Genomic DNA, 26462 nt, shown 5'->3' on the forward strand with positions numbered 1-26462 from the left:
GACCCCTTCATTGGCTCCGCCCCTATGAGCAGTACTCGTCCACTCTGGGAACGCCCCCCTGTGTAGAGACCGCTCCCCCTAGCCTCTGCTCCTCCTACCCAGCTCGTAGCTGAGCCCAGGCGGTAGTTCGCGTTTTGAGCCGCTCGTGCCACCATAGCTGTTGCTGCCGCTGCCGCCGCGGAGCTGAAATCGCTGAGCGCGATGCCTGAGGGAGCTGCGAGCCGGGCGGCCCGCGCGGCCCGGGGCTGGTGAGGCTGGCCCCGAGTGGGGGCGCTGGCGAGTAGCAGGGGCTTCTGAGGGAGCGGAAAGTGAAAGGTTTAGGGCTCCTGCGGCTGGCCGAGAGCGAGCTCGGGGGGGTCGTGGGTGGGGGAGGGAGGCTCCCGTGGCAGAACGGGTTGCAGGGCCACAGCGAGCCCCGCCACGCTGAGTGTCCCTGCGGCCGCCAGCGCAGGTGCTGAAGGATCCCGCGGGACTCCTCGGTGGCCTCGGCGGCCTCCTGCTTTGGACACTGCAGATGCCATGAGAACAGTTGGGAATTAACGGGAATCAGACCGGCCACTAGCCCTTCTAGGGCCCATCCCATCCTTTCAGTTGAACGCCTCTGGCAGGTGTGGCCCTGGCGTTTCTTCGGAGCTCAGGCTTTTTAGCCCCCCTTTACAAGAGTCTGTCCTTCAGGCGTTGTAAGAAACCGCACTGGGCTTGAAGGTGGGGATGAGGCGAAGGGAGAGGGCAGTACCTAGAGATAAGAGCTGCAGACACGGCTAGGCGGAAGGTAAGGTGTCTTCTGCCATCTCAGGTCAGTGAGAGGGCATACTGGAAGGCCCTGTGGAGTGGGAAAGCAGTGCCGCTGTTGAGACAAGTCCTAAGATTGCGCCAGGAAGTGCCCCGGGGGGCTCCTCATCATGATGGCTGTGGAAGGGTCAACCATTACCAGCCGGATCAAGAACCTTCTGCGATCCCCATCCATCAAATTACGCAGGAGTAAGGCAGGAAACCGGCGAGAGGACCTCAGCTCCAAGGTGAGTCCTAGTATTGGGAGCCACCCCTTTCCTCCCCTATCCTCCTCTGCGCCATGTACATCTTTTACCTTACTCTTTCTTGGGAAGGAGGAGAACTAGAAGCTCACTTTGGCTCTAAAGGACCAAGTGTGCCCATCTCTGCCCCTCAAGAAAGCAATGAGCAAGCAGGGATGAGCATGCTGAGATTCATCTATGAAAAGGGAAGAACATGAGGAAGGCAACCCGGGTTCAGTTGTGGCCTCACTACAAACTAAGTCTGTGCTTGGGGAAGCCAGTTGATATGCTGTGACTCAGTTTTCCTTCTTGGAAGAGGGTAGTGGGACCACATATCCTGTGAAGGGCTAAGCTGCCACTAATGTAGCCGCAAGTGTTAGTGTCACAGCTGGGGTTATGTAAGACAGTGGTAGCAGAAAGAAATATGCTAAAACACCTAGTCGGAGGAATCGGCTAGGTAAATGCTCTTCCCTGGTGTCAAAACAAATTTACTTATCTATTCAAGAGACCTGAATTAATTTAACTGGAGTTTCTTGGCTTTTTAGGAATGGTAACATGCAAGGGGCCAAATATCTGCCAGGCAAGCAATTCTGGTTTGCCCTTGAACATTGCTTATCTCATTCACTATATCTCACCCTGCTGCAGAAGTTCCTCAGAGACCAAGTCCCTTTCCATCCCCTCCCATGTCTGGGTGTAGATGTTTATGCTTTCTTGAACTTTGTAGAGCCCCACAAGTTTGGGAATACAAAAGCAGACTAATTTATTTAATTCCTGAGGGAACCTGGGGCCTTGTTGCCACAGGATCAGATTAGGCTTTTGTGTCTTATAAGCAGCCTGTAAACACAGTAGCCTTGTGTAGTGCAGGATTGCTACAGGGAGAGACATTTGAGACAGCAGCATTTTGTTGCCTTGCCTGTATCTCTTCAGAGATGAGTAAACCCAATGAGGAATGATTTAGAATGCTAATGTACAGCATGGCAGAGTTCTGGGAGGACTTAACTCAGATCCCTGTCCCTTAGCAAAACCTTACTTGGATTTGGTCAGAAGGTGAACACCTTTGCTGTATATTTCATTCAACAGGAATCAAAATTGGGCGCAAGGTTCCATGGCTGTGGAGATAGTGACTTTTCTGAGTGCTCTTATTAATCATTGTTCATAGTCTCCAGAGGCAGGAGAATGAGCCTGAAACATAGACACTGTCTTAGATTTGGCTCCATTCACTCATTTGTTGTGTTGGATCATTCTTAGTACTGTAAGCTCTCATATTCTTGGCTGGTAACTTGGCAATGACCAGCACCATTAGAGCCATCTTCGTGTCTCTTTGGTCTCTTTTTCTGAACAAGAATGGTATAGGTAATAGAAATGTATGATGGGAGTTTAGTCTTCAGTATTAATACTTATTGTAACCGGATGGTACGGTTACCATTCTTTAAAATTTACCATGTCGTTCATCATTAATGCATTCTACAAACGTTTATTGTGTGCCCGTTATGTGTAGAATCAGCAATGAATAAAACGTCATATCCTTGCTATCAAAGAGCTTGTGGCTGTCAGACATGTAAACAAATAATTACAACATGGTGTGGTAAATGCTGTCCTAGAAGTATGTATAAAGGTGTTAATGGCAGCACAGGGGAGGGAAACTAAATCAGCTTAGGGGGATTAGAAAAAAACTTCACAGAGGAAGGGATGCTGGAACTGTGAGTCCTGAGGCAAGAGAAGAGGAGAAGCTCTCAAGGAAAACAGTGAAAAAAGGAATCCTTGGCATCACCATGAAACATCCCTGCTTCAAATAGGAATTCAGTGCTTCAGACTGCTTTAAATGGCTTTGTTTGTCCTAGAGCTGTGAATGAAGGAAATACTTAGCTAAAGTTGAATGACTCTTGAACAGTCTGACAGAGCAAGAGTGCTGGTGCATATCTTTAGCACCCAAAGTAGTAACTGCCTTTGTGTCCTCGGACCTTGCAGATGCCTGACTCCCCACACTCCTTACTGAAGACTCTACCTGAGATGATTCTAAAAGCCTGCCTTGTGGTAACCAACATTAAGACCTGGTGTACAAGGCTTTGTGAGTTGCTCTAATATGTGGTAGCTGTGGTAACAGTCAGAGAGTTTGTGCTTCATAGATAAATAACTCTGAAACAAAATTTGAAGACCAAAAGACATATGCCTTTTGTGTGGGGTGGGGACAAAGAAGGAAGCGACAGAGGGCCTTTCTGCAGCTCTTAACCTCATATGGCCTGCTGCTTTGAATCATAACTGTTCCTGCTGTCTAAAGTAGGCTTTTCACCAAATTCTCCACTTATTTTTAGATCCAACTCTATATTTACTGGAGCCACAGGGCCTTCTCTGACTAGCCCTACTACCTTGGAACCAATCTCTAATTGTTCTTTTATGTATGTCTTCATTTCCTAAGGTCAGAGCCATGTTCTTTATTTCCTTTACATCACACTGTGTAGTACAGTGTAAGGAATGTGCTAAATACTAAATGAATGAATGAATGAGAACAATTTAAAGATGTCAAATATAGTGGGGATAAACTTGAAATTCCATAAGAATAGCAAAAACGATCAGGAGGAGTTTGTGACCTCTTTAGAAGAGAAATCAAAATTAGGAAGAATAAAATGTGAAAAAAAGAAATAGAGATGTAGCCTATTTAGGTGTGAAGGGCATTAGAGAGAAAGGAAAGTAGTGCTCATTAAAGGCTTTTTAATTCAGGAGAGACCTAGTTAAAAATATGGTTAAAATATGGTTAAAAGCCAAAGTGAGAGTCAGTAGAGATGGGGATTTAAGTTATTAGAGAGAGTAGATGAGAGCTGAGGTTTGTATTAAACTTTCTCTAAGGGAGGGAAGGAAGTCTCTGCAGTGTAATAGAATTGGAAAAGAGTAATTTGAGGTTTTATGCCAGATCTGCTGAGTCTTGATGAAGTGTAACTCAAAGTTATCAGTTGTAAACACTCTTCAACTTCAAATCCTATGCAATTGTCAGTGCTTTCTCTCATCTCAGTTGAACTGTGTTTTCTTTAAGAAGCAAATGTGTGTGCTCTTGATAGCTAACCCTCCCCCTCTTTTCTTAAGTTTCTGAAAGATTTTTATGTGGAAGGAGCTGGGTTGTTTTTCATTTTAACAAAGGACAGAAATGGACTGAAGCCAAGCAGGCAAGATTTAAATTAGGGATACAAAAGGATTGCCTGTGCTGGAGGGTTGTTAGGTTTTGAAAAAATGAGTGAGGGAGGTTTTGAAATCTTCTTCCTTATTAATAGCCATTAATACAATCCGAGTTATATATTATCCCTTTGGAAACAATGGACAAGGTGACTGCAACTTTCTTCTAGTTCTCAGTTTTTATGAATATAAGTCTAATTCATATCCTCCCCCCCCACCATTTCTTCCCCCAGTGTTTCTCCGGGCTGATTGTATGGTAGTGCTTTGAGCCTTTTAGTATGTGGCTGTAAGAAGAATTTGTGTAGGTGAGTTTCATAGAGAAGAAAAAAGTGGCAATAATCTAATTTCAGCTTTGGATTAGTGTTTGAGCCCAGGTATTAGTATTGAGACTCTTTATTATGCCTATTTGGCAGTGAGGAGTCATATTCGTTTTTTTAAAATATAAATTTATTTATTTACTTATTTATTTTTGGCTGTGTTGGGTCTTCGTTGCTGCACGTGGGCTTTCTCTAGCTGTGGCGAGCCGGGGCTACTCTTCGGTGCATGGGCTTCTCATCGCGGTGGCTTCTCGTGTTGTGGAGCACGGGCTCTAGGCGTGCAGGCTTCAGTAGTTGTGGCTCGCGGGCTCTAGAGCGCAGGCTCAGTAGTCGTGGCGCATGGGCTTATTTGGTCTGCCGCATGTGGGATCTTCATGGACCAGGGCTCGAACCTGTGTCCCCTGCATTGGCAGGCGGATTCTTAACCAGTGCGCCACCAGGGAAATCCTTTTTTCAAAGCATTTATGGATCACTGGCTGGCTCTAGCTTGATGGCGCTCAACTTGGGGGAGAGGTCAGGAGGGCAGTAAGACATCAGAATACCTGTGCAACTATTAAAAAAATACGCATTCCTGGGCCCCATCCTATCTATATGGAATCAGAACCTCTGGGGGTAGAGTTTGTTAGTTGTGTATATATTAAGTTCCACCAGAAGCCCACTGCTGGTTTCAGCCCACCCTGAAATCTGTTGGCTTCATACCCAAGTCCTCATTGAGGCTTCTTGAGACTATATAAAGCTAGCCCAGTAAGTATACTCTTCTCCTTGAGTAGTTTGTTTAATCTCCATTGTATCTTCTGGACTGATTGCTCTGTTAAACTGCTGTATCAGGAATAGATCTGAGAGAAGTGCCCTGTTGTAGGGTAAGATGTAAGGAGCTGGTCATTGCCTTACTTAGATCAGCAGGAATTTCCCTTGGGGGCAGAAATAGGAAAACTTTATGATAATATCCCTGAGTCCTAGCCAGTTTTTTTGTCACCATTCCACTACCCACTGCCCTTGGGACTCATAGCAACCAAGAGTTTTTAGTGTATAATACATACTCTCTGGGCTCCCCACCTAGAATAGATGAGCAAGAGTAGAGGCCTCTGTGGCCAGCAGCCCTGCCCCTCACCTGTCTTTGTGAGTGAACTTGGGCAAGTTCTTGTTGAGTTTTCTGTCTATGATATAGTCTTCAGTTAAGGCTTGTGAAGTGTCTTGAGCTCCTCAGAACAGGTGGTGTACAGGGAAAAGTGTGAGGTGTTCTGGTCTTGTTCCTTTGATCTCCATTTCCTTTTCCTTCCGGTGCCTACAGCTGCCCTCAGCCTTCAAAGTAAGTCTCACTGGAGAGAGAGGATTCCTCTCTCTGCAGCCCAACACCTCTTGCTTTGCTGTCTAAAATAGCCCAGCCTCTTCAGGCTTTAAGTTGTCTTGCAAAGCCTGCCCTCATCCATTTGGCCTCACTTATTTCGGAGTCTAACAGTACTGCTGCTTTCCAAGTTTCTTTTCCCTCTCTCAGCTTGTAATTTAGGGCAAGTTTCCCCTGTTGGATCTGTTTGAGTCACTGTCTTCTTTCTTGCTAGTATTTTGACTGTCTTTGGGGCCATTGGTATTTCTCTGACTTCACTTCTCTCTTCTGTTTGTTATCTGTATGTTTTCATTTCTTGACTAATGAAAAAACATTCATAGAAACGAGGCTTCAGCCTGACCTCTATAACCTCTCTGTCAACCCCCTGAGTCTCAAGTTGGACTTGTGGCTGTTATCACTGCCTCTTTGTTTGGAAAACAGTCTAGGGCTTGAAATTTGGGACTATGTTTATTCAAACTAAGCTTCTCTGGGAACATGGTCTGTCCCACTGTTGTTCTCAGAGTATCTGTTGGTTTTTACTTCATGTCCAGACTGCCCTGTTGGTAGGAAAAAAAGCTACAGTGTTTTCAGTAGGATTTGTTATATTATGAATCACATTCCCACTGCTACAAGCTAAGCCTCTCCTCTGGGCTCTGTTGTTTAATGCAGGACAGGGCCAGGTTTCTGTCAGCTTTCTTTCACATCAGTTCTCAGTAGAGGTGTGGAGTGAGAGCTGCCCATCTGTTTGGAAGTTTACTGAATCAAATCCACATTGTGGATTTTACTTTAACTTCTGTTACCTCTTTTTAAAAAATGGGGGGTAGGAGGAGGGCAAGAAATAAAGTGAGTGTGGCAGACAGATTGGGCAGTGTAGATCTTTAGGGTTGGTATTTTTGGTTGTTCAGATTTTCCAAATCTTGGTTTCCTTCCTCCTAACTGTTGTATCAGCAAGTTCACAGTGCTTCTTAATTGGCCACAGCATTTTCCTCTGGTTTTGAAGGATGCTTACAGAAGAATGAGTTCATATTATGGATATCTCCTCTTAGACTTCTAGGGAGTGAATTCCACCCTCTCTCATTTTGTCACAGAGAATGTTTGTAATGCTCTATGTGTTGTTTCCCTAGTCTATAAAACAGTCTCTTTTTAGGTTAGATTTTTAAATTTATACACTTTATCTCCCCCCCTAAACCTGGAATGGAGCTAAAGATACTTTCCCTTCCCTGCCCCTTCATTCATAGTTGAGATTTAAATGTAGTGGGAGATCTTAGAACAACACTTTGTGAGACCACGTGCCTGTTTTATTTTGTTTTTTTCCCTACTTTGTCACATTCTCTTTTGGAGGAATCCTGAGAAGGAATTCCTCAGGTTCTTCTGGGTTTGAACATTGCTTCTCACTTGTGCTGAGCTCACTAAGTTTCTGACTTCCCGTCATACCTCTCCTCTGTGTTTGCTTTCTTTGTTCCTTTAGTGGTGCTTCTGGTCATTTCCCCGTGAGTTCAGCTGATCCATTAAAGGTGCTTGCACTTAAAAACGAAACTTTAAAAAATTGTGAAATATAACAGGCATTGAAAAGTTTATGAAATATAATAATATAACCTTGTATTGTGAATAATTATAAAATGATTGCTCACATAACCACCACCCAAGTCAAGAAATAGAACACTGCCAAGTTTCTGAAGGATGTGATGCTAATGGTGTCATTAAGGTGAGATGAGATTTTTGTCTTATGTAATTAAGATGATTTTATTGTTAAAAATTAAAACACTCAAGGACTTGATCTTGACTATTTGTCCTTTTCAAGTTTCTTCTTCTCTATCCATTATAGATTTGTGCTATTCAACATTTCCAGGTAGTATGCTTATTGGAACCACCCCTTTCCAGCCTTTGTTGTCAGTGCTTCCTGTCTTTATCTTACAATAATAATACTAGAAATAATAATATTTGTAGTGGTAATAATGGCTAACATTTATTGAGTTTTTGCTGTGTACTGTGCTTAAGCATGTACGTATATTATCTCATTTAAGTTTCACCCTACTATAAGTACTATTACTATCCCCATTTCATAAATAAGGAAACTGATGCTCAGAGAGGTGGTTATATAGCCAGTAGATGACTGAGCTGGGATTCAAATCTTGGCTATCTTAACTCCAAAGCCTGCTCTTAATCTTTATCCTGTACTCCTCCCAGGGAGTCTTCATGTGCAAAACATGACACTGAGCACAGAAGTATGCCCAGTATTGCTATAGCCAAGAGTCACATCTGCGATCGCTTGGAAAAGGGCAGTACCTTAAAAAATATACTTTTCCCCCAATATTCCCCATAAAAGTTAATTTAGTGAACTTCTTAGAACGTTATTTTAGAACCATCATTCAGTAACCCTTGTCCCTTGTATCCTTGCTCCTCTTCCCACTCCCAACTCCAGATTTCATAAACTGTATCCCAACTTCTCATTCTATGGTACCGTTAGGAACTGTACAGCTCGTGGTTCTGTGGGTACGTGAATGTCAAGTTGACAGGGCACCGCTGTGTGGTTCCAGATGACCATAAGCCACAAGCAGTTGCTGCTTCTCTCTTGGAGTTGGAGTGAGGTGCGGGAGTGAAGTGGAGACCAACAGATGCCTCGGTTGTTTGTGTGTGTGGGTATCATGAGGCTTTAAACTGTTTTGCTCTTAGTTGGCGGTTGATTGTGTAGCTCACACTCCTGACTGCTTGTTAGTGCCACCTACCCCAAATCTCTCCTTCTTCATCCCCATTCTCCACCTCTTTGTTACCTCTGTGGCTGTCCCTACGCACAACTGACCTTATCTTGGAAGCTGTGGAGAGTCGCTGAGTTGAAATGCCTGTTTTCTGTGAAAGAAGCTGAATCTAAAATACCCTGTGCCAGGGCTGACCTGGATGATGACAGTTGGGGCTCAGGGAACATGAAAATGAGGTCATTTGCCCACCTGACTCTGTTTGGCTGGGTGGGCTCCGGGGTTGCTAAGTTCCTTGAGCAAGTGCCTTGCCTCACCTGATCTCAAACTTGTATTATTTTGATTTATTTCCTGAAATAGGCAACAGTGATAACATTATGGTTGCAAAAGCATGGGATCTTAATGCATGCTTTCCTGCAGCTGCCCCAGTTAGTCCTGAGGAGAGGAAGCCCCAAGCTAGTTTGTGATCATGGGGGAGGAGCTCGGAGCATGCTCAGAACTCTTGACTCTTGCCATCACTCAGCTACTGCCTACAGAAAAGCAAGCAGCTGCTTGTCAGGACTAAACATGCAATGGGCAGGCTGCAGGCTTGCCTCTGGTACCCTGACACTATTGGTCAGCTTCTATTTGGGAAAGCACAGTATCTTTGTACACCATGATGGTTTTCGTATGACCTAATAACCTGCTGCTGACTTTTCTGAACATGCCCTTTCTCCTTATGCTGTCCTTCCTTCCCCAGGCTGCTTTGGTCTCCCTTTGGAGGCTTCCACAGCAGCTGTGGTAGAGACTTTCCCTCATAGTTGGCTGGTGAACAGGGCTTCTCTGAGTTGAGGTGTAGACAGATTAGTGGGTGGGGGCAAGAGGCCAGTGGTCCTGTTAAAATGCAGATTGAGATTCAGACCCACCCCGAGACTCTGCATTACTACCAGGCTCCCAAGTGACGCCCATGCTGCTCTTCCTTGGGCCATACTTTAAGTAGCCATGCTGATTGTGTGTGTGTGTGTGTGTGTGTGTGTGTGTGTGTGTGTAGTGGGGGCTGGTGGGACAGCTTCCTCACTTCTGAGGGAACTGGATTCTCTCTCATTTGTAAAATTGGAATACTGATGGCTTTCTCCCAGGGCTGTTGTGAGGATTCAATGAGATTTAATGAATGTGAAAGCACATTGTAAGATCTAAATAAGTTTACAGCTATTAAGGGGTTTCTAATATTACCAGGGTCCACAGATTTCTAGAATATCCAGGAATTTTCTTGTAATTTGCTGGCAAGATTTTATTCCTTCAAGTTTCCATTTGTGAGAAGTCCTTTTTTTGCAGGTTCAACCTCTTCTGTTCCAACACTGAATCATCCTCCCTGTGCAGCTTTTTATTGTGACCTATCTTCAGCCCCTTTTTCTTGCCAATATTAACTTGTATCAGCTATACTTTAACTACTGACCAAAAGAAAGATTTAGCAAATATTCTTTTTGATACTAACTACTGTGTAATTTATTTCAGGGCTATGGATATGATTTTGGGGAATTAAAAAAGGGAAGCTAGTGAACCAGGAGTGGGGGGAGTCCTAATTTACTGTGTCTGATTGGAAATCACTGGAGTAGTAAGCATGCTTTTTTGTTTTGTTTTGTTTTGTTTGCGGTACGCGGGCCTCTCACTGTTGTGGCCTCTCCTGTTGGGGAGCACAGGCTCAGCGACCATGGCTCATGGGCCCAGCTGCTCCGTGGCACGTGGGATCTTCCCGGACCGGGGCACGAACTCGTGTCCCCTGCATCGGCAGGCGGACTCTCAATCACTGCGCCACCAGGGAAGCCCAGTAAGCATGCTTCTTAACAGCAGTAGCTTCTGTAGAAATAAATATAACTTTTTTCTTCTTTTGGGGCTAATTCATTTATACTGGGAAATAATTTGGGAAGTGAATTAGTCTTAGAGCTTCCTTTCAGACTAAGAATTTAAAGGCAGAGTGAAACGCATTAATTTTATGACCCATTGTTTTATGTTTCTAATGTTTGGATGAGAGTGAAATATTCTATTTAAATAATTTTTCCTTAAAGAAAATATATGAAGATGTGGGGAAACAAGTGCACTCATACCCTTCTGCTGTTAGTGAAAGCAGACATTGATCTAACCTTTTTAGAGGACAACTTGGTAATATCCATTAGAAGAAAAATTTACATATTCATATCTTTTGATTTAACAGTTATAATTCTGGGATTTTATTCTATGCAAACACTTACACCACACAAAAGTGTATATAACTGAATTTTTCTGTTGTTGGGGAGCATTATTCACAGTAGTGAAATCTTTGAAGTAATCCAAGTAACCATCAATGGGAGATTGGTGTACATCCATAAATGAAATACCTTGTACTGGTTGAAAAGAATGAGTTCAATCTATATACACTGATATGAGAGGGTATACAAGATCTATTAAGTGACAAAAAGCAAACTGTATAACAGTTTTTATGTTAATGATTATTTATATTTTGTTAAAACATGTATGTTAGTATATGCATAGAAAAAATTGTGAGGCTGTAAATACCAAACTGTTGTTAAAATTGGTTACCTCAGGGAGGGATAGTAGATTATGGTGGACATTCACTATCTACATTTCTATATTTCTGTAATGTTGGAATTTTTTACGATGAGTGTGTGTTATTTTTGTAAGTAGAAAAAAAATAGTAAAGATAAAAGTCTCTCCAATTTAAACATGTGTATTTCATATTTAAATCTAAAATGTTTAAATTTAAAAATCTGTATACTCATTTTATTAAAGAAGTTGTGTACAAATGTTGGAAAATATATCTGGTATAATAAACTTTGTTTTTTTAGTAATAATAGGACATAAAAATATTTTCTCACAAATTCATCATTAACTTCTTGAATTTGAAATAATTCATTTCTTTTTTTAAAAAAATATTTATTTATTTAGGCTGTGCCAGGTCTTAGTTGCGGCACGTGAGATCTTCGTTGCTGCATGCGGGTTCTTTAGTTGCGACATGAGGAATCTTTAGTTGTGGCATGCATGTGGGATTCTAGTTCCCCGACCAGGGATTGAACCTGGGCCCCCTGCATTGGGAGCGTGGAGTCTTAGCCACTGGACCACCAGGGAATTCCCAAGATAATTCATTTCTGATACTCAAAAATATTTCCTTGGTTAGCTTTGTAAATAAAATGTCTTTTTATACTTTCTGAAGTACATGTGCTTTCTGAAAAGAGTTTTTTACACCATATAGAGAAACATAAAGAAGAAAACAGGTCATTCATAATTCTAACATCCAGAATAACTACTTATAGCTCCATTCATTTCTGATTAAAAAGGACAGGTAAAGCTCTTTTTAAATAATAGGATTGTTACTTTTATTAAACAAAAATTATCTCAATCTTTTTGGACTTACTCGTTAATTATAATTTAAGTCAGATTTATGAAGAGCCATGCCATGCATGTATTTACTAAAGTCAGGGGTAAAACTGTTTGGTTTGTAATCATGCAAGGCACATGGACTATTCCATTCAGACCTTTACCAATCTTTCTGGAAAGGCATCAGAATCCTGCTTCCTGCTCCAGCTTCTAGGTTTGGCTATGATAGATGGAGAATTCTCTAGGAGGTTAAAGAATTTACTAAGTAAGATGCACCAAAGAATATTCACAAATATTTTTAAAGTATTAAAAATGGATTCAACAAATATACTATATTAAACATTGTGCGCTGTGCTATAAGCATAGAGTTGTATGAGATACAGCCTCTGCCTTACAGGAGATTATAGAGTAGCAGGAGAGATAAGACAGATCCTTAAAGAACTTCTGTACAAGGTACTAAGTAACACATGCCGTGTGAATGATGAAAATTAAGTGCTGCTGTAAGAATTCCAAGGAGGGAGGAGTCACTTCTGGCCAGGTTGATCACAGAAAGAATCATAGGGGATGTGATATTTGAGCTGGTTCTTGAAGGAAGGGGTAGGGTTTCAGTATGGGATGGTGGAAGGGAAGGGCATTCCAGGCAGAAGAATATAAACAAAAGCCCCAGAGCTCCTTTCCAGAATAATGAATAATCCAGATTGACAAAAGCACATCGTTCATATGGTGAGTAGAAGGAAATAGAATTAGAAGAACGATAGGGCCCATTGACAGATGGATGCTAGGCTAAGACATTTATAATTTATTTAGTTGGCATTAAGGAGCCATTGAAAGTTTTTGAGCAGGTGAGGGACATGATCATAGCTGTACTATGGAAAGATTATTCTAATGGGTTGGGGAGGGGAGGGCAGGGTCTACAGTAAGGAGCTTGATTAGAAAGCCATTGCTGTATCCAGGAATATGGTGCCAAAGGCCTCAACCAGGGTATTGGCGTTAGGAATGAAAAGGAAATGAGAATTTTATAGAGAATAACACATTGAAGAGAGCTTCCTTCTTCTAGGAGAGTCTCATGGAACAAGTTGGCATGATTGCAGGAACACTGAGAGTCTGCTCCACTCCCCTTGTCCCAGAACACACATTCACTTTGCACACTTAGTCCAGATAAGGAACAGTTAGTATTCTCCCTGGCTACAAAGTTTGGAAACCAAGAGATTAAGAAAACTCAGGCATGTAGAGGTGGTGAATGAGGAAGAATTAGACCTTTCTTGATGATCAGATTTTTAGGTCATAAAGCTTTGTTTGTGGTTCTGGTCTTGGTATAGCAAGGACTGACCTTAGAGAGGAAAAAAATTTTTTTTCCTCTATTCTGGTTGCTTAAATTGAGATGTCTCCTATCCTTGCCTTTCTGATAACTGGAAGAGAAAGGGAGGGTAGGAGTACCTGCTTTATACCAGGCACTGTGTTATTCAAGCTGCTGTTTGGACTTGGGTGCCCGCTGTTGGCTGTATTGTAATTGAGTCCTTTGGCTAGAGGCCTCTCATTGGCTCCCTTCTGGTTTGAGGTCTGATGCCATCCTTACCTCTTCCTCCATCTGCACATGAAATCATAATCCCCTGCTTCTAACACTGTAGTTTTAGTTGCCTTGGAAATGGGTGTCAGCTGTCTGTGTTGACTGTAGGTTCTAATGCCAGCTGGATGTGAGCATGCTCTGACCAGGTGGGGTACTCTGACATTGGAAGACCCTCTGTTACTCTTTCTCTGCAACCATCTCTGTGAGGAGAGGTCAGAATGCATTTTTAGACCCATTTAAGCTACTGATAAGACCTGCTACTTTTTAAAAAACATTAACGCTAGGAGGAGAGAACCCTGTTGCCCCTCTACTTCATCCTGTGCCCTTTGCCTTCTACCTTGCTTCTCAGACCTGTCCCTGATGCCTCCATGATGGCTTGGTGACTTCCCTGTGTGCTCTTTCAGAAACTGCAACATTCTGGTGGTTTTGGAGAACCTGAATTCCCTCCTTGGTCACCATGGTTTCTGGAACCAGACAGACTTAGGTTTGAATCCTGGTTCTTCCACTGACTACTTACTTGACTCCTTCATAACGAAAATGGAAATAATACTAGTCCTTTATAAAGTTGTCAAGAGTATTCAATGAGATGGTCTTACAAAGCGTTTAGCACAGTTCTTGGCGCAGAGTACACATTCAATAAATGGTATCTATTATGGCTGTAGATCCTCTCTCTGCCCAAGACCTTTTGCAGCCCATGGGTGTGGGTATTCTTGTAAGAATACTCAGAGCATTGTTTTCTCCCTAGTCCCAGGAGGGGTTGAAATTTGGAAATAAAAAGGCAAAATGCTTTAATTGAATAGTTCCCCACCTGATTAATCACTAGAACCACCTGGAGAGCTTTTGCCTCTCACTGTTGTGGCCTCTCCCATTGAGGAGCACAGGCTCCGGACGCGCAGGCTCAGCAGCCATGGCTCACGGGCCCAGCCGCTCCGCGGCATGTGGGAGATCCCGGGGCCCCGGACGGGCACGAACCCATGTCCCCTGCATCGGCAGGCGGACTCTCAACCACCGCGCCACCAGGGAAGCCCAGGAGAGCTTTAATATGCAGATTCTTGAAGCCCGCTCCATAGCTGTTGATCAAGAATCTTGCAGAGGCAGGGGATGGGTATAGGGTAGGGACTGCTATCTGAAAAAAACTTGTTAAGTCCTCCGAGTAATTCTGTTGATCAGCCGGAATTGGGAACCTCTGTTCTCTAGTCTCCAGGGGCTTATGCTAAAGGATCTCTAAGGTCACCTCTTCCCAAGCAGTGGCAGACTCACCTTCCTTAGAAGCTAAGGCTATTTTAATCTCAGCACAGCAGAATTGGCTCAATTCCAACAAATCTTGATCTCTAGGGAACTTGGTTTTTCTGTCATACTGGAAGTTATTTGTTTCTGGGAGACTTCATGGTATAGAAAGTAGAACCATAAATCAGCCCCAGAAACCAGGAGCAGAGTAGAGAGGCAAGGTCTGTTCTACAGTTTTGGAGTGGCCATTGTGTCTCTTCCTGCCTCTGACCAGATGGCACTTTGGTCTCTGAAGGAGCAGGAGTGAGTGAGCTTGGGCATGATACCCGCTTCCCCCTCCCCCCTCCCAGAGCTTGTCACTGGGTCTGTGCCCAGCTGGCTAAGTCTCTGCACAAAGCCTCCTGGCCTTGGCTTCCTCTGTGGCTTTTGCATAAGTGGCAGTTCTCAGAATCTGGTGGAGGATCTGCTTTGTGAGATTAAAGTGTAGTGTGTGGGCAAGAGACAGGCATAGTTATTCTTAACCTGCAGGAAGGGAGGGAAGGGCAGAGGGGGCTCTGCCTCGGACAGGTCTGTGACATGCTTGTTTATAGAAATAGCAAGCCCATAGTTTGGCTGGAATGACTTATAACTCAGGTATTTATAACTTGTATTGAGTGGGATTAAGAAGTAGAGAAGGGGAGAAGGGGGAAGAAAGAAATTGGTGGCAACAAAACATGGCAACCAAAACAGAGATCGGCTTCCTCCCAGTTGCTGGGGTTTCTTTACCAGTTTGAGGTCAGCTAAATCCTAGATGACCCTGGCCTTTTGTGGCTCTGGCCCCTTAGTTTTCTCTCTCGAGGGAGCAGCTGCTTTCTTGCCACTGCAGACTCCCTGTAGTAGTCCCTCGCACTAAGAAAGCAAGAACAGATTCGAATCGTGTATGCTGTGGGCTCAACAAGAAACCCTTCTCTAGCAGTGCTGTTGTCTTGTGTGTGTGTTGGCTCCACACACTGGATCTCTCATTGGCTGGTGCCTCTCCTCTAGCTTGTGGGCTGGTCAGATCTAGGGACTGGAGAGAGAGGTACCAGAAGAGTTTAGAAGGCCTTGCTTAGAGTTCCTGAGATCATGTATTTAGGGGGTTGGGACTGCTGGGGACCCTGTGCTATGTTGCAGATGGCTTTGCACTCCGGAGAGTCCATTTCTTGCTTTTTCACTTCTTTTTAGCACTTACATTGACTACCCCATCCTTCTGGGAACTCTCCCCTTCACAGGCTTCCTGGTTCTCCTTCTCCCTTTCTAACTGCCTGAGCCCTCATCTTCTCCATACTCTAAAAATAGCTACAGCCTCATTTCTGTCCTCAGCCTCACTCTCTCTTCCCTCTGTCTTCTCCTGCCTCATTGTACTTTCAGTAGTGGTTTTCACCTCCTTGTGAATAATTCTTTTTTTAAAAAAATGTTTTATTTATTTTTATTATTATTGTTGTTTTGGCTGCATCAGGTCTTGTTGTGGCACGCAGGATCTTTCATTGTGGCGCGCAGGCTTCTCTCTAGTTGTGGCGCGTGGGCTCAGTAGTTGCGGCACACGGGCTCCCTAGTTGCGGCACGCAGGCTCTCAGGTTGTGGTGCGCAGGCTCAGTAGCTGCGGCACGCAGGCTTAGTTGCCCCATGGCATGTGGGGTCTTAGTTCCCCAACCAGAGATCGAACCCATGTCCCCTGCATTGGAAGATGGACTCTTAACCACTGGACCACCAAGGAAGTTCTGTGAATAATTCTTTTTCTTTCCATAGATTTTTAAAAATTTATTTATTTTATTATTTATTTTATTTTTGGCTGTGTTGGGTATTCATTTGCTGCACTCGGGCTTTTCTCTATTTGCGGAGAGCGGGGGGCGCTGCTCTTTGTTGTGGTGCACGGGCTTCTCATTGCTGCGGCTTCTCTTGTTGCGGAGCACGGGCTCTAGGCGCGTGGGCTTCAGTAGTCGTGGCACGTGGGCTCAGTAGTTGTGGCTCATGGGCTCTAGAGTGCAGGCTCAGTAGTGGTGGCACCCTGGATTAGTTGCTCCACGGCATGTGGGATCTTCCCGGACCAGGGCTCAAGCCCATGTCCCCTGCATTGGCAGGCAGATTCTTAACCACTGTGCCACCAGGGAAGCCCCTGTGAATAATTCTTTTTTTTTTTTTTAATGGTTTTTTTTTTTTTCAGTACGTGGGCCTCTCACTGTTGTGGCCTCTCCCGTTGCGGAGCACAGGCTCCGGACGCGCAGGCTCAGCGGCCATGGCTCATGGGCCCAGCCACTCCACGGCATGTGGGATCTTCCCAGACCGGGGCACGAACCCGTGTCCCCTGCATCGGCAGGCGGACCCTCAACCACTGCGCCACCAGGGAAGCCCCCGTGAATAATTCTTAAATATCTATTTCTAGTCCTCACCTCTCTCCCAAGCATCAATTCCATGTGTATGTTGCTAAGTTGAATGTTCTGTGGTTCCTACTAAATATTCCTGAAGCGACTTAGATTCAACATGTCTAAAACTGACATCATCGGTTCCCATCCTTCCCCCCTTTGTCCAGACCCAGGTCCTCTTCCTGATCATGGCAGCATTTCTTTTCATAGCACCTCCTTGTTCCCTATCTCTGAAGTTCAAAATTTGAGTCTTCTGTCTTTTTCCTCCAGAGTTGTACGGTGCCCCATCTTGCCAATTCTATTTGCTTTGTCACTTTTTTCTTTGTCATTATTTCTTTTCTACTCTCACTATCTTCATGCTGGTCTAGATCCTTATTACCTCTCACCTGAACTGTTGTAATAGCCTCCTAATTGGGCTCCCTGCCTGTGCTCTGTGTCTTATGTACATCATCACCAAACATAGCTTTGATTGTGTCCCTGGTTCGAAACCCTTCAGTGGCTTCCCAGAGCCTCCAGATGACCCCACTTAGTTTGGCAATCAAGGCCCTTCCCTGTCTGGTTATAGTCTACCTCTCCTGACCTAAGTCTCCTACAAAAGATCCTTGCTTTCACTGTTGCTCACCTACTCTGTTGTTTCCTTCTGTCAAACTCATTCATGCAACTTCTTCTACTGAGAATTCCTTTCTCTGTATTTCCATCTGTCAAAATCCTATCCCCACTGCAAGGACCAGGCCACATTCCATCTAGTCTTCCAGGAAAGCTTCATTGTTTCCCTTTCCTTATCCTGTTCAGAAATCATCTCTCTTCCTTCTTTTTGAGCACTTTATATCTTTCTTATGACCCTCATCACATACTGGATTACTTTGTAGTATGTCATTCATCTTCCCTAATGGATTTTGAGGACCCCCATAGCATCCCAGTGACTTTCAGACATTTTTGAGAACAACTCACATTAAGGAATACACTTTACATCGTGACCCAGGGCACACACACACACACACACCCCTGAAATAAAGTTTCACGTTCAGTACTTACCATTATTATTACGTGCCATGAGATCTATTTTTTGTTCTATTTTAGTTATTCATAACCTATTAAATCAATTTCAAATCCCATTAATAGGCTGCAATCCACGTGTTGGAAAATACTGTTCTATCTAGTATGAACGAGTAGTCCCGTCTGTCGCCTCTGAGCCACCTGTTTTTTCCATCTACTTTAATGAGAGCCAGAAGAGCTCTTAAACAGTTGGCTTTATTCTTTCCTTCTCTCTTGGGAATAGGCTATTATGAAGTTATCCCTTTATCTCATTACAGTGAAGGATGATTTTGCTTTCCTTCTTTCTCTTAGGAGGATACAGTACTGCCCTGCCTAGTGCATGTTGGGAGGGGTGGGTATTCAAGCCTTCCTTTGCAGTGTGTCTGTAGTAATTCTGCCCTCCTGCAGCCTTGCTTCTGGGGAAAGATGACACTCTCTTTCAGGTTGGTGTAGGCTTTCCCCCATCTCAACACTCTCCACCTGTCCAAGGAAAAGCTGGGTCACAGCTCGAGTATTCTCCCTGCTTCTAGGCTGTGTTGCAGATGTGGAGGAGATCACTGCAGAGTACAAAGCGGGTACCCTCGTCTTAATCCTGAGTTTTCATTGTGCACGATGTTCCTAGAACTGTGGATGTATCAGGCTGCCAGCTGCCTGTAGCAGTTGTATCCCAGCTCACCAGCCGGAATCATTTACCTGGACCGGTGTGTTTTTTGGACTATATTTCATTGGCATTTGGGCCATGAGGATTTGGAACTGAAGTTCCTGTCAGAACTTGGGGCCCCATCCCTGACTTTTTTTTTTTTTTTTTTTTTTTTTTATGCGTTACGCGGGCCTCTCACTGTTGTGGCCTCTCCCGTTGCGGAGGACAGGCTCCGGACGCGCAGGCTCAGCGGCCATGGCTCACGGGCCCAGCCGCTCCGCGGCATGTGGGATCTTCCCAGACCGGGGCACGAACCCGTGTCCCCTGCATCGGCAGGCGGACTCTCAACCACTGCGCCACCAGGGAAGCCCCCCCATCCCTGACTTTGAGGACAGCTATTTTCTCATAGGGCCTCTTCCCTGCCTCATTTTCCTCAAATGATGCTTGAGGCCAGAACTCTCATACTAGTGGGCTTGCTTCCCTATGAAGAGAGATGCTGTAGTATACAGGAGGGGCTAGGTTATTGGTTGCCAAGGTGTAGTCACAAAATCCCTGGGGTCCCCAAAACCCTTTTAGGTGATCTCTGCGATCCCCTCTTTTCCAATTACATATCCAAATGAGGCCAACTTTTTTTTTTATCTTCACCTAGAATAACATATCACAACAGATTGAATGCAGATGCAGTTATGAGAATCCAGCCGTTTTCTGTTAAGCCAGACATTAAAGAGATTTACGAAAATGTTAAACAGTGCCACTCTTCTCACTAAATATTTTTGGTTTTGTTTTGGAAACTAGAGTTACTTTTAATAAAAGTGTTAACATGTAATGGGTTTATTATTAGTTTTGAATGAATTAAATTTATTTAAGTATTTCCATTGTAATTTCTAATATAGTAAATATTGGTAGGTATAACTTGTATAAATGAAAGCTCTTTGAGGTCCTTGATAAATTCTAAGAGTGTTAAGAAACCAAAGAGTGTAAGAGACCAAAAAGTGTGAAAATTGCTGGGCTAGGTCATGCTGTGGTAACAAATCACCTCAACAACTCCATAACTTAACGGATAGTTTATTTCTTGCTCATACTTTTGTTGCAGTGTGGGTCAGCGCAGGCGCTCTGTTCATCAGAGTTACTCAGGGACCCAGGCTGAGGGAGCCCTATCTCATCACCTGCTGCCACACTTAGCAGTCAGGAGAAGGGATGTGTGCAGTGGTCCTTGAAAACTTCTGCTGGAAGCAGCGTGTCAGAGCATCATAAACATGTGCAGCCTTATAAGCTCTTAAGTGACAAACATAAATCAAATAAAAACACAGATTCTTGAGATCTCTGTACCCCTTCCCCTCACATTGCTGGGTCAATGAGTGTCAACGAAGTGGCTTTAGGATAAAGAGAAGTCAGGGATGTGAACTATAGAAGGATGTTGCTCATGAGGTGCTGAGCTCCACACCACATCCTGGACCATATTTTTTCTCTCTTTTAAACATTTACTGTGCAATATTTAAGACATACAGTAAAGACATGTGGAATAATAGAGTGAACCATTGTGTGCCCACTGTCAGCTTAAGAAACAAAATGTTACCTGTACCATTAACCTCCCTTTATGCTTGTCCTCATATGGATGTGGTCTTTCTGTCACAACCAGTTTTATTTCATTTTATTATTTTTTTTGGCCACATAGCTTGAGGGGTCTTAGTTCCCTGACCAGGGATTGAACCCGGGCCACGGCAGTGAAAATGCCTAACCTCTGGACCTAAGAGTCCTAACCACTGAGCCGTCAGGGAATTCCCACACAACCAGTTTTAGATACCTCGTGGAGAACAACTTTACTGGCTTGAAATACCCCAGTTTTCTTGTGCTTCCCATCTCTGTCCTTTCACTGTTCCTGAAGCCTCTGCCATGCATTCATTTATTCATCAAATATTTATCAAGTGCCCATTTTATGCCAGGCACTGTTTAAAGTGCTAGGGATGCATCAGTGAGGGGTAACAACTTAGGCCTTGCCCTCAAGAAGCTCATATTCTGGTAGAGGAGATGGACAGTAAGTATGTGGACAAAGATATACTCAATGTTGGGTCATTCTCTGACTCTAAGTACAATGAAGAAAAATAAAGCAGGATAAGTTGGGTATAGAGTGATAGTAGTAAAGCCAGTCTGGAAAGCCTTCCCTGTGGAGAAGACCTTTGAGCAAAGACCTGAGTGAATTAGCTGTGTGAGTAGTTGAGGCAAGGGAGTTTTAGTGGGAGGAATAAAAAGCCTATGCAGAGGACCTGAAGCTAGAATCCACTTGAGGTGCTTCAGGCGTCAGGGTGGTTGAGGTGGAGTAAGTGAGGGTGAAGTGGAGGAAACGAGGTCAGAGAGGCAGCCAGAGGCCAGGTGACTTAGGGCCTTCTAAACCGGGGTGAAGAATCTGGATGGGGAGCCATTGGAGACTTTTGAGCAGCATAATGACATGATCTCCTATATTTCTTGAAAGAATCACTGTGGCCTGGTATGTTGAGAAAAAGAAAAGACTATAGGAAGCAAGGCCTGAAGCAGAGGGAACACATGGGAGTTACGGCCATAGTCCGAGGGAGAGAGAAAAGTTGCTTGAGCTTAGCGGTGCGTTGGTAAATGTTTACATGCTCTCTGAGGGGGAAGAGGGGCCCTGATTTGTAGCGTTGTCTGATTTCATGGCATAAGTGCTCCCACCATGGTGGTTTCAAGCTACCAATGTGCTCTCATTGAACGTGGAGCTGGGAAAAGAGGTGCACAGTCAGCTGTCCTGAGCCAGCGTGAGCCAGCTGCAGCACAGCACTACTTGAACTTGGGCACTTTTAGCCCGGGGTGGGTTTGCAAGGGGGTGTCCAGGTTTGTCTCCATTTCTTAGGGTAGATGGAAGCTGTACCACCTTTTTGGAAAGAATATGGAGAGGGTTATGAAAGAGAGTCAGTTTATGAAGTCCATCGTGCAGGAGCCTTGCAGGACAAGCCCAGACGTTGGAGGCCTTGCAGGAGCTCTGGACTCTCAGATCCTTTGAAAGTGGAGCTCAGCCCCAAACCTCCCTGCAAACAGGAAGCTGGTTTGAGTTAGAACATAAAATAAAACCCAGCTGATGCCCCTGAATGTTTTTCCCCTGCTCTTCCCCCTCCACAGAGTCAAAGGAAACTGCCTTTTTTTCCCTTGGATAGCTGCTCAGAAATCCAGAGGAAGCCAAAAACTGTAAATCCTTTGAAAATCATCCAAGTTTTGAGCCCAGGCAAACTCCTGTCTGTGGGGTTTCCTAGCCCGGATGTCTGCTCCACTGTGGAGAGTCCTAGGAGGAAAGTGACAGGCACAAAGATGCCAAGGACCAGAGATGAATCCCATGCCCAGCAGGGAGAGATGGTCCTTAGCAGGGTTTCGCAAACTGCAGCTTCCAGTCCACCTGTAGGTCATGAAATCAATAAAGTGGGCCATGACCAGAGTTATTTTTTTAATGAAATAGAATATAATAGAAATTGGAGTTTATCACATACAACGAGAGTAAGTATTTTTCTGTGAAACTTTTATTTCAGTTTTATGAGCATGTAGGTTTATACTGGATCAAGATATAAAATGTGTTTCTTACTATGGGTCGTGGTCAAAAACGTTTGATAAACACTGGTCTTTCGGCTCTGAGTAACTCACATCTCCTTCCTGCTTTAGATTGCTGTTGAAAACTCCAAGCTAGTTCCAGAATTAATTCTCTGTGGAACTGGATCATCTACCCACAAAACACCTACCCAAATTCCTGTCAGAGAGAGAAGGCAAGCTGAGAACCCACAGACTGGTCTGATTCTTTGGGACCAAAGCTGAAGCATAAGGGAGGGATTGATGCAAATATGAATCCAAAGGATTTGCCTGAAATCAGATTAGCTTGAAGAGAATAGGAGTTGAGTTGGCCTTTTAGCTCAGTGCTTGCTTTGGTGACCTTTCTCATCTATGTGGGTAATGCTGGCCTCAGGCTCCTCTTTCTCTCTTCTCTGCAGTAGGCAGTTGGTGCAGCAGGAATGTTCCTGAGTACCCCTCCCTCGGGGATAGCCAGAGGCACTGTGCCAGGATAGGGTGTGGTGCCCCGAACTGAGTATCTCCCGGACTTCCCCAGGGTTATTTTGTGCTCTCCAGTTAGTGTGCAGTGCTCAGCCCTTTCAGAAAGGTGAGTGGGTGCCGGAGAAGGGGGCGGGGGTCATTAAGCTGAGAAAAAGTATGGAAAGAGGCATAAGTTAGGGCAGAAAATCAAGAATGTATAGAGTAGGCTAAAGTTAGTTTATCCCCCACTAGGTTTAGTGCCTCAGAAAGGCCCAAGGGTAGCTGGCAAGTTTGGTGCTTGCCAGGTGGTTGTGGGTAGGTGTGGTGCCCTGGAACTAAACTGCCTCTGTCAGTGAGTAGACACATGTTGGAATTCCTGGTCCACATCCCCAAGAAGCACAGAAGACTCTTGGGGACCTTCCAGGGTAATAGCTTTAACTACAACATCCCAGGGGACTTATTTTGGTCTCTGGCCACCTCAGGGCATTTCTTTCCAACCTAATTCAAACTAAAATGGTCCTTGGAGATTGGAATTTAAACAGGCCCTCTAGAAGCACTTGGAATTCTCCAGCTGGGAGACTAAGAGAGAAGGAGAGATCCTAAAACTACTGTAATTGACTATGGGCTTCCCCTCTCTAGATACCGGCCTGGACTGGGAGCAGACCACAGTGCCACTGATACAAACACCCCTGAAGTGTTTCTGGTTCACATCGCCCTCGTAAGGCCCCCAAGACTCTCTTAGCAGAGTACACTCCAGCCTGTTTACATGGCCATCCTGCATTCAGAAGCCCCTCTGTCTGAGCCAACGAAGACCGAGGACATCCCTGAGGAGGGCCAGTGCAGCGAGTCCAGACAGTGCTAGAGGAGACTGGACCAGGAGTGACATGCAAGACATTTTATAGCAGTGGGTGAGGGAGTGACGAGGTTACAGGGCAGTCTGAATCTTACATGGGATCATCTAGCAGAAAGATCAGGGAACTAATTTGAGGTTAGTCCAGTATGTCCCAGGGCCTGCGGACAGTGTGGGGTAACAACAGTGATGAAGAGAGTGATGGTGAATGTCTCGAATGGCCATGCCCTCTCAGAAGCTCTGAGCACTTTACGTATGTTTCCCTTTCATCTCTGTGGGAGTTGTGGCTTAATAATAATGATTAGAGTACTCTGAGCATCTGTGCTTTGCAAAACACAGCAGTAAGCCATGTCTCTGCCTCCTAGGCTTCGAGTCTGTTTGAACTGGCAGACATCTGATGGAGGGGAAGAGTGTGATGGAATGCATAGATCAGGGATATTATGAGTCACCTAATTGTTACCTAACATTCTTCTGGCTCTTGGAGATCAGAGTGGCCTTTGTTTCATGCCTGCCAAGGTACGAAGATCAGTGACCTCTCCTGAGTCTCATAGACCCAAGAGGCCAGTCTGGGGACCCAAGACTTTATCTTGTAAATGGAGCCTTCCTGGATTGGGAGAGTTCTTGTGCCCCTGTGGCCATGAGCTGAGTTTTAACCATTTCATTTTCTTTTCTATGGGCCTAGCAGTTTGATCACTGTTAAAAGCTGGCGATGTGTACTGGCTTTTTCCCATGTGATCAGGGGGCCTATGGCCAGATCAGGACCTGGATAAGTCAGAAGACAGAGCCATCAGGAAACAGTCAGCGTGGAAGAAGGTCCCGGCTACCTTCAACTCCTCCTTCCCAGTGCCACTCCATCCATAACATAACACTTCTCTGTCTTGCTCCAACAGGTGACCTTGGAGAAGGTGCTTGGAATAACAGTGTCTGGAGGCAGAGGACTTGCCTGTGATCCCCGATCGGGTTTAGTTGCCTACCCAGCTGGGTAAGTGTCTTGGAAGTGGTCTTATTGCATGGAAGTTTATAGCTATGCTAAACCAGTTGGAGTGGGCAGGGGTTTTCTGGTATCTTCTGGGAGATACATCCAGGTTAATGTTTTGGTGCCATTTTTATAAATGACGTACGGGGCCACATAAAGGCTCTTTGTTGACTGTTGCCTGTGTTGCCATCCCGTCCTGCTTTTTGACCACCCACGCGTATAGATTCACTCTTTGTATTCACACAGCTCCCAACACCATCTTCAATATCTTTAATATCTACCTTTTAGTCATTTTTATTTTTATTTTATTTTTTAAATTAAAAAAATATTTTATACTGGAATATAGTCGATTTACAATGTTGTTAGTTTCAGGTGTATAGCAAAGTGGTTTAGTTATATATATATCTATTCTTTTTCAGTTTCTTTCCCCATATAAGTTATTACAGTGTATTGAGTAGAGTTCCCTGTGCTGTACAGTAGGTCCTTGTTGATTATCTATTTTACATATAGTAGTGTGCCTATGTTAATCCCAACCTCCTAATCAATCCCTCCCCCACTTCTCCCCTTTGGTAACCGTAAATTGGTTTTCTAAGTCTGTGAGTTTGTTTCTGCTTTATAAACAAGTTCATTTGTATCGTTTTTTAGGTTCCATGTATAAGTCATGTCATATGATATTTGTCTTTCTCTGTCTGACTTACTTCACTTAGTATAATAATCTTTAGGTCCATCCATGTTGCTGCAAATGGCATTATTTCATTCTTTTTAATGGCTATGTAATATTCCATTGTGTAATATATGCACACAGCTCCCAACACCATCTTCAGTATCTTTAATATCTACCTTTTAGTTGTTTTTAAAAACAGCTTTATTGAGATGTAAGTCACATACCACGCAATTCACCCATTTAATATGTATAATTCAGGGACTTCCTTAGTGGTCCAGTGGTTAAGACTTTGCCTACCAATGCAAGGGGTACGGGTTTGATCCCTGGTCGGGGAGCTAGGATCCCACGTGCCTCATGGCCCAAAATCCAAAACATAAAAAAAGAAGCAGTATTGTAATACGTGCAATTCAGTGGTTTTTAGTGTATCCACAGAGTTGTGCAGCCATCACTACAATCAATTTTAGAACATTTTCCTCACCCCAAAAGGAAACCCCACACCCATTAACAGTCACTCTCTATTTCCCCTCAAGGCTCCCAGCTTTTAGGCAGCCACTAATCTATTTTCTGTCTCTATATATTTGCCTGTTCTGAACATTTTATATAAATGGAATCATATTTTTTGTGAGTGGCTTTTTTCACTTAGCATGGTGTTTTCAAGGTTCATACATGTCGTACTGGGTATCAGTACTTCATTCCTTTCTATGGCCGAGTAACATTCCATTGTATGGATATACCACATTTTCTCTGTTAATCAGTTGATGGGCATTCGGGTTGTTTCCACTTTTTGGCTGTTATGGATAATGCTTCTCAGAACATTTGACTACTCTTGTCACGTTGAGAGATGTCAGTGCCATGGAAGAGAGGAAGGGTTCCAGCGCTGGTGTTCTTCTTTCCCTTGCAGCCTTTTCACTCCTCTGCTCCTACTGATGAGAAACCCCCAACCATAGTTGCTTGAAGCTTCTGCAGAAGTGTTTCTTTTGGAGGCTTGGAGCTTTTCCTGCTTCTGGTTCTCTTTCTCTGTCTGTTCTCTCTGGTTCCCTGTTCCTTGCTGCTGGAGACAGGAAAGTGAAAATGGGAAGGCCACTGCTCTGCCTCTTTCCCCACCATCAACTTGGGAATGCCGAGTTCCCTAGTGTGATTTTCCACAGCAACTCCTGTAGTTTTTGTATCAGATATATGATTTGTTTTTAGTTTTATCATCCCTACCTTTATCAAGAACCTTTTCTGTGTCAGGCA

At 44.2% G+C, this 26462-nt stretch overlaps 1 protein-coding gene across 3 annotated transcripts in view; it reads left to right on the forward strand.

Moving 5' to 3' along the window:
• Nucleotides 1–905: 905 nt before the first annotated feature.
• Nucleotides 906–26462, forward strand: part of MAPKBP1 (mitogen-activated protein kinase binding protein 1) — a 49074-nt gene continuing 23517 nt past the window's right edge. For all 3 annotated transcript variants that reach the window (XM_065870940.1, XM_065870941.1, XM_065870942.1), the window contains exons 1-2: nt 906–1019; nt 24477–24568. In XM_065870940.1, the coding sequence (XP_065727012.1) occupies nt 906–1019; nt 24477–24568 (206 nt within the window). The remainder of the gene's footprint in view (nt 1020–24476; nt 24569–26462) is intronic.

This window comes from Phocoena phocoena, chromosome 2, assembly GCF_963924675.1.
Source record: "Phocoena phocoena chromosome 2, mPhoPho1.1, whole genome shotgun sequence".
NCBI lineage: Eukaryota > Metazoa > Chordata > Mammalia > Artiodactyla > Phocoenidae > Phocoena > Phocoena phocoena.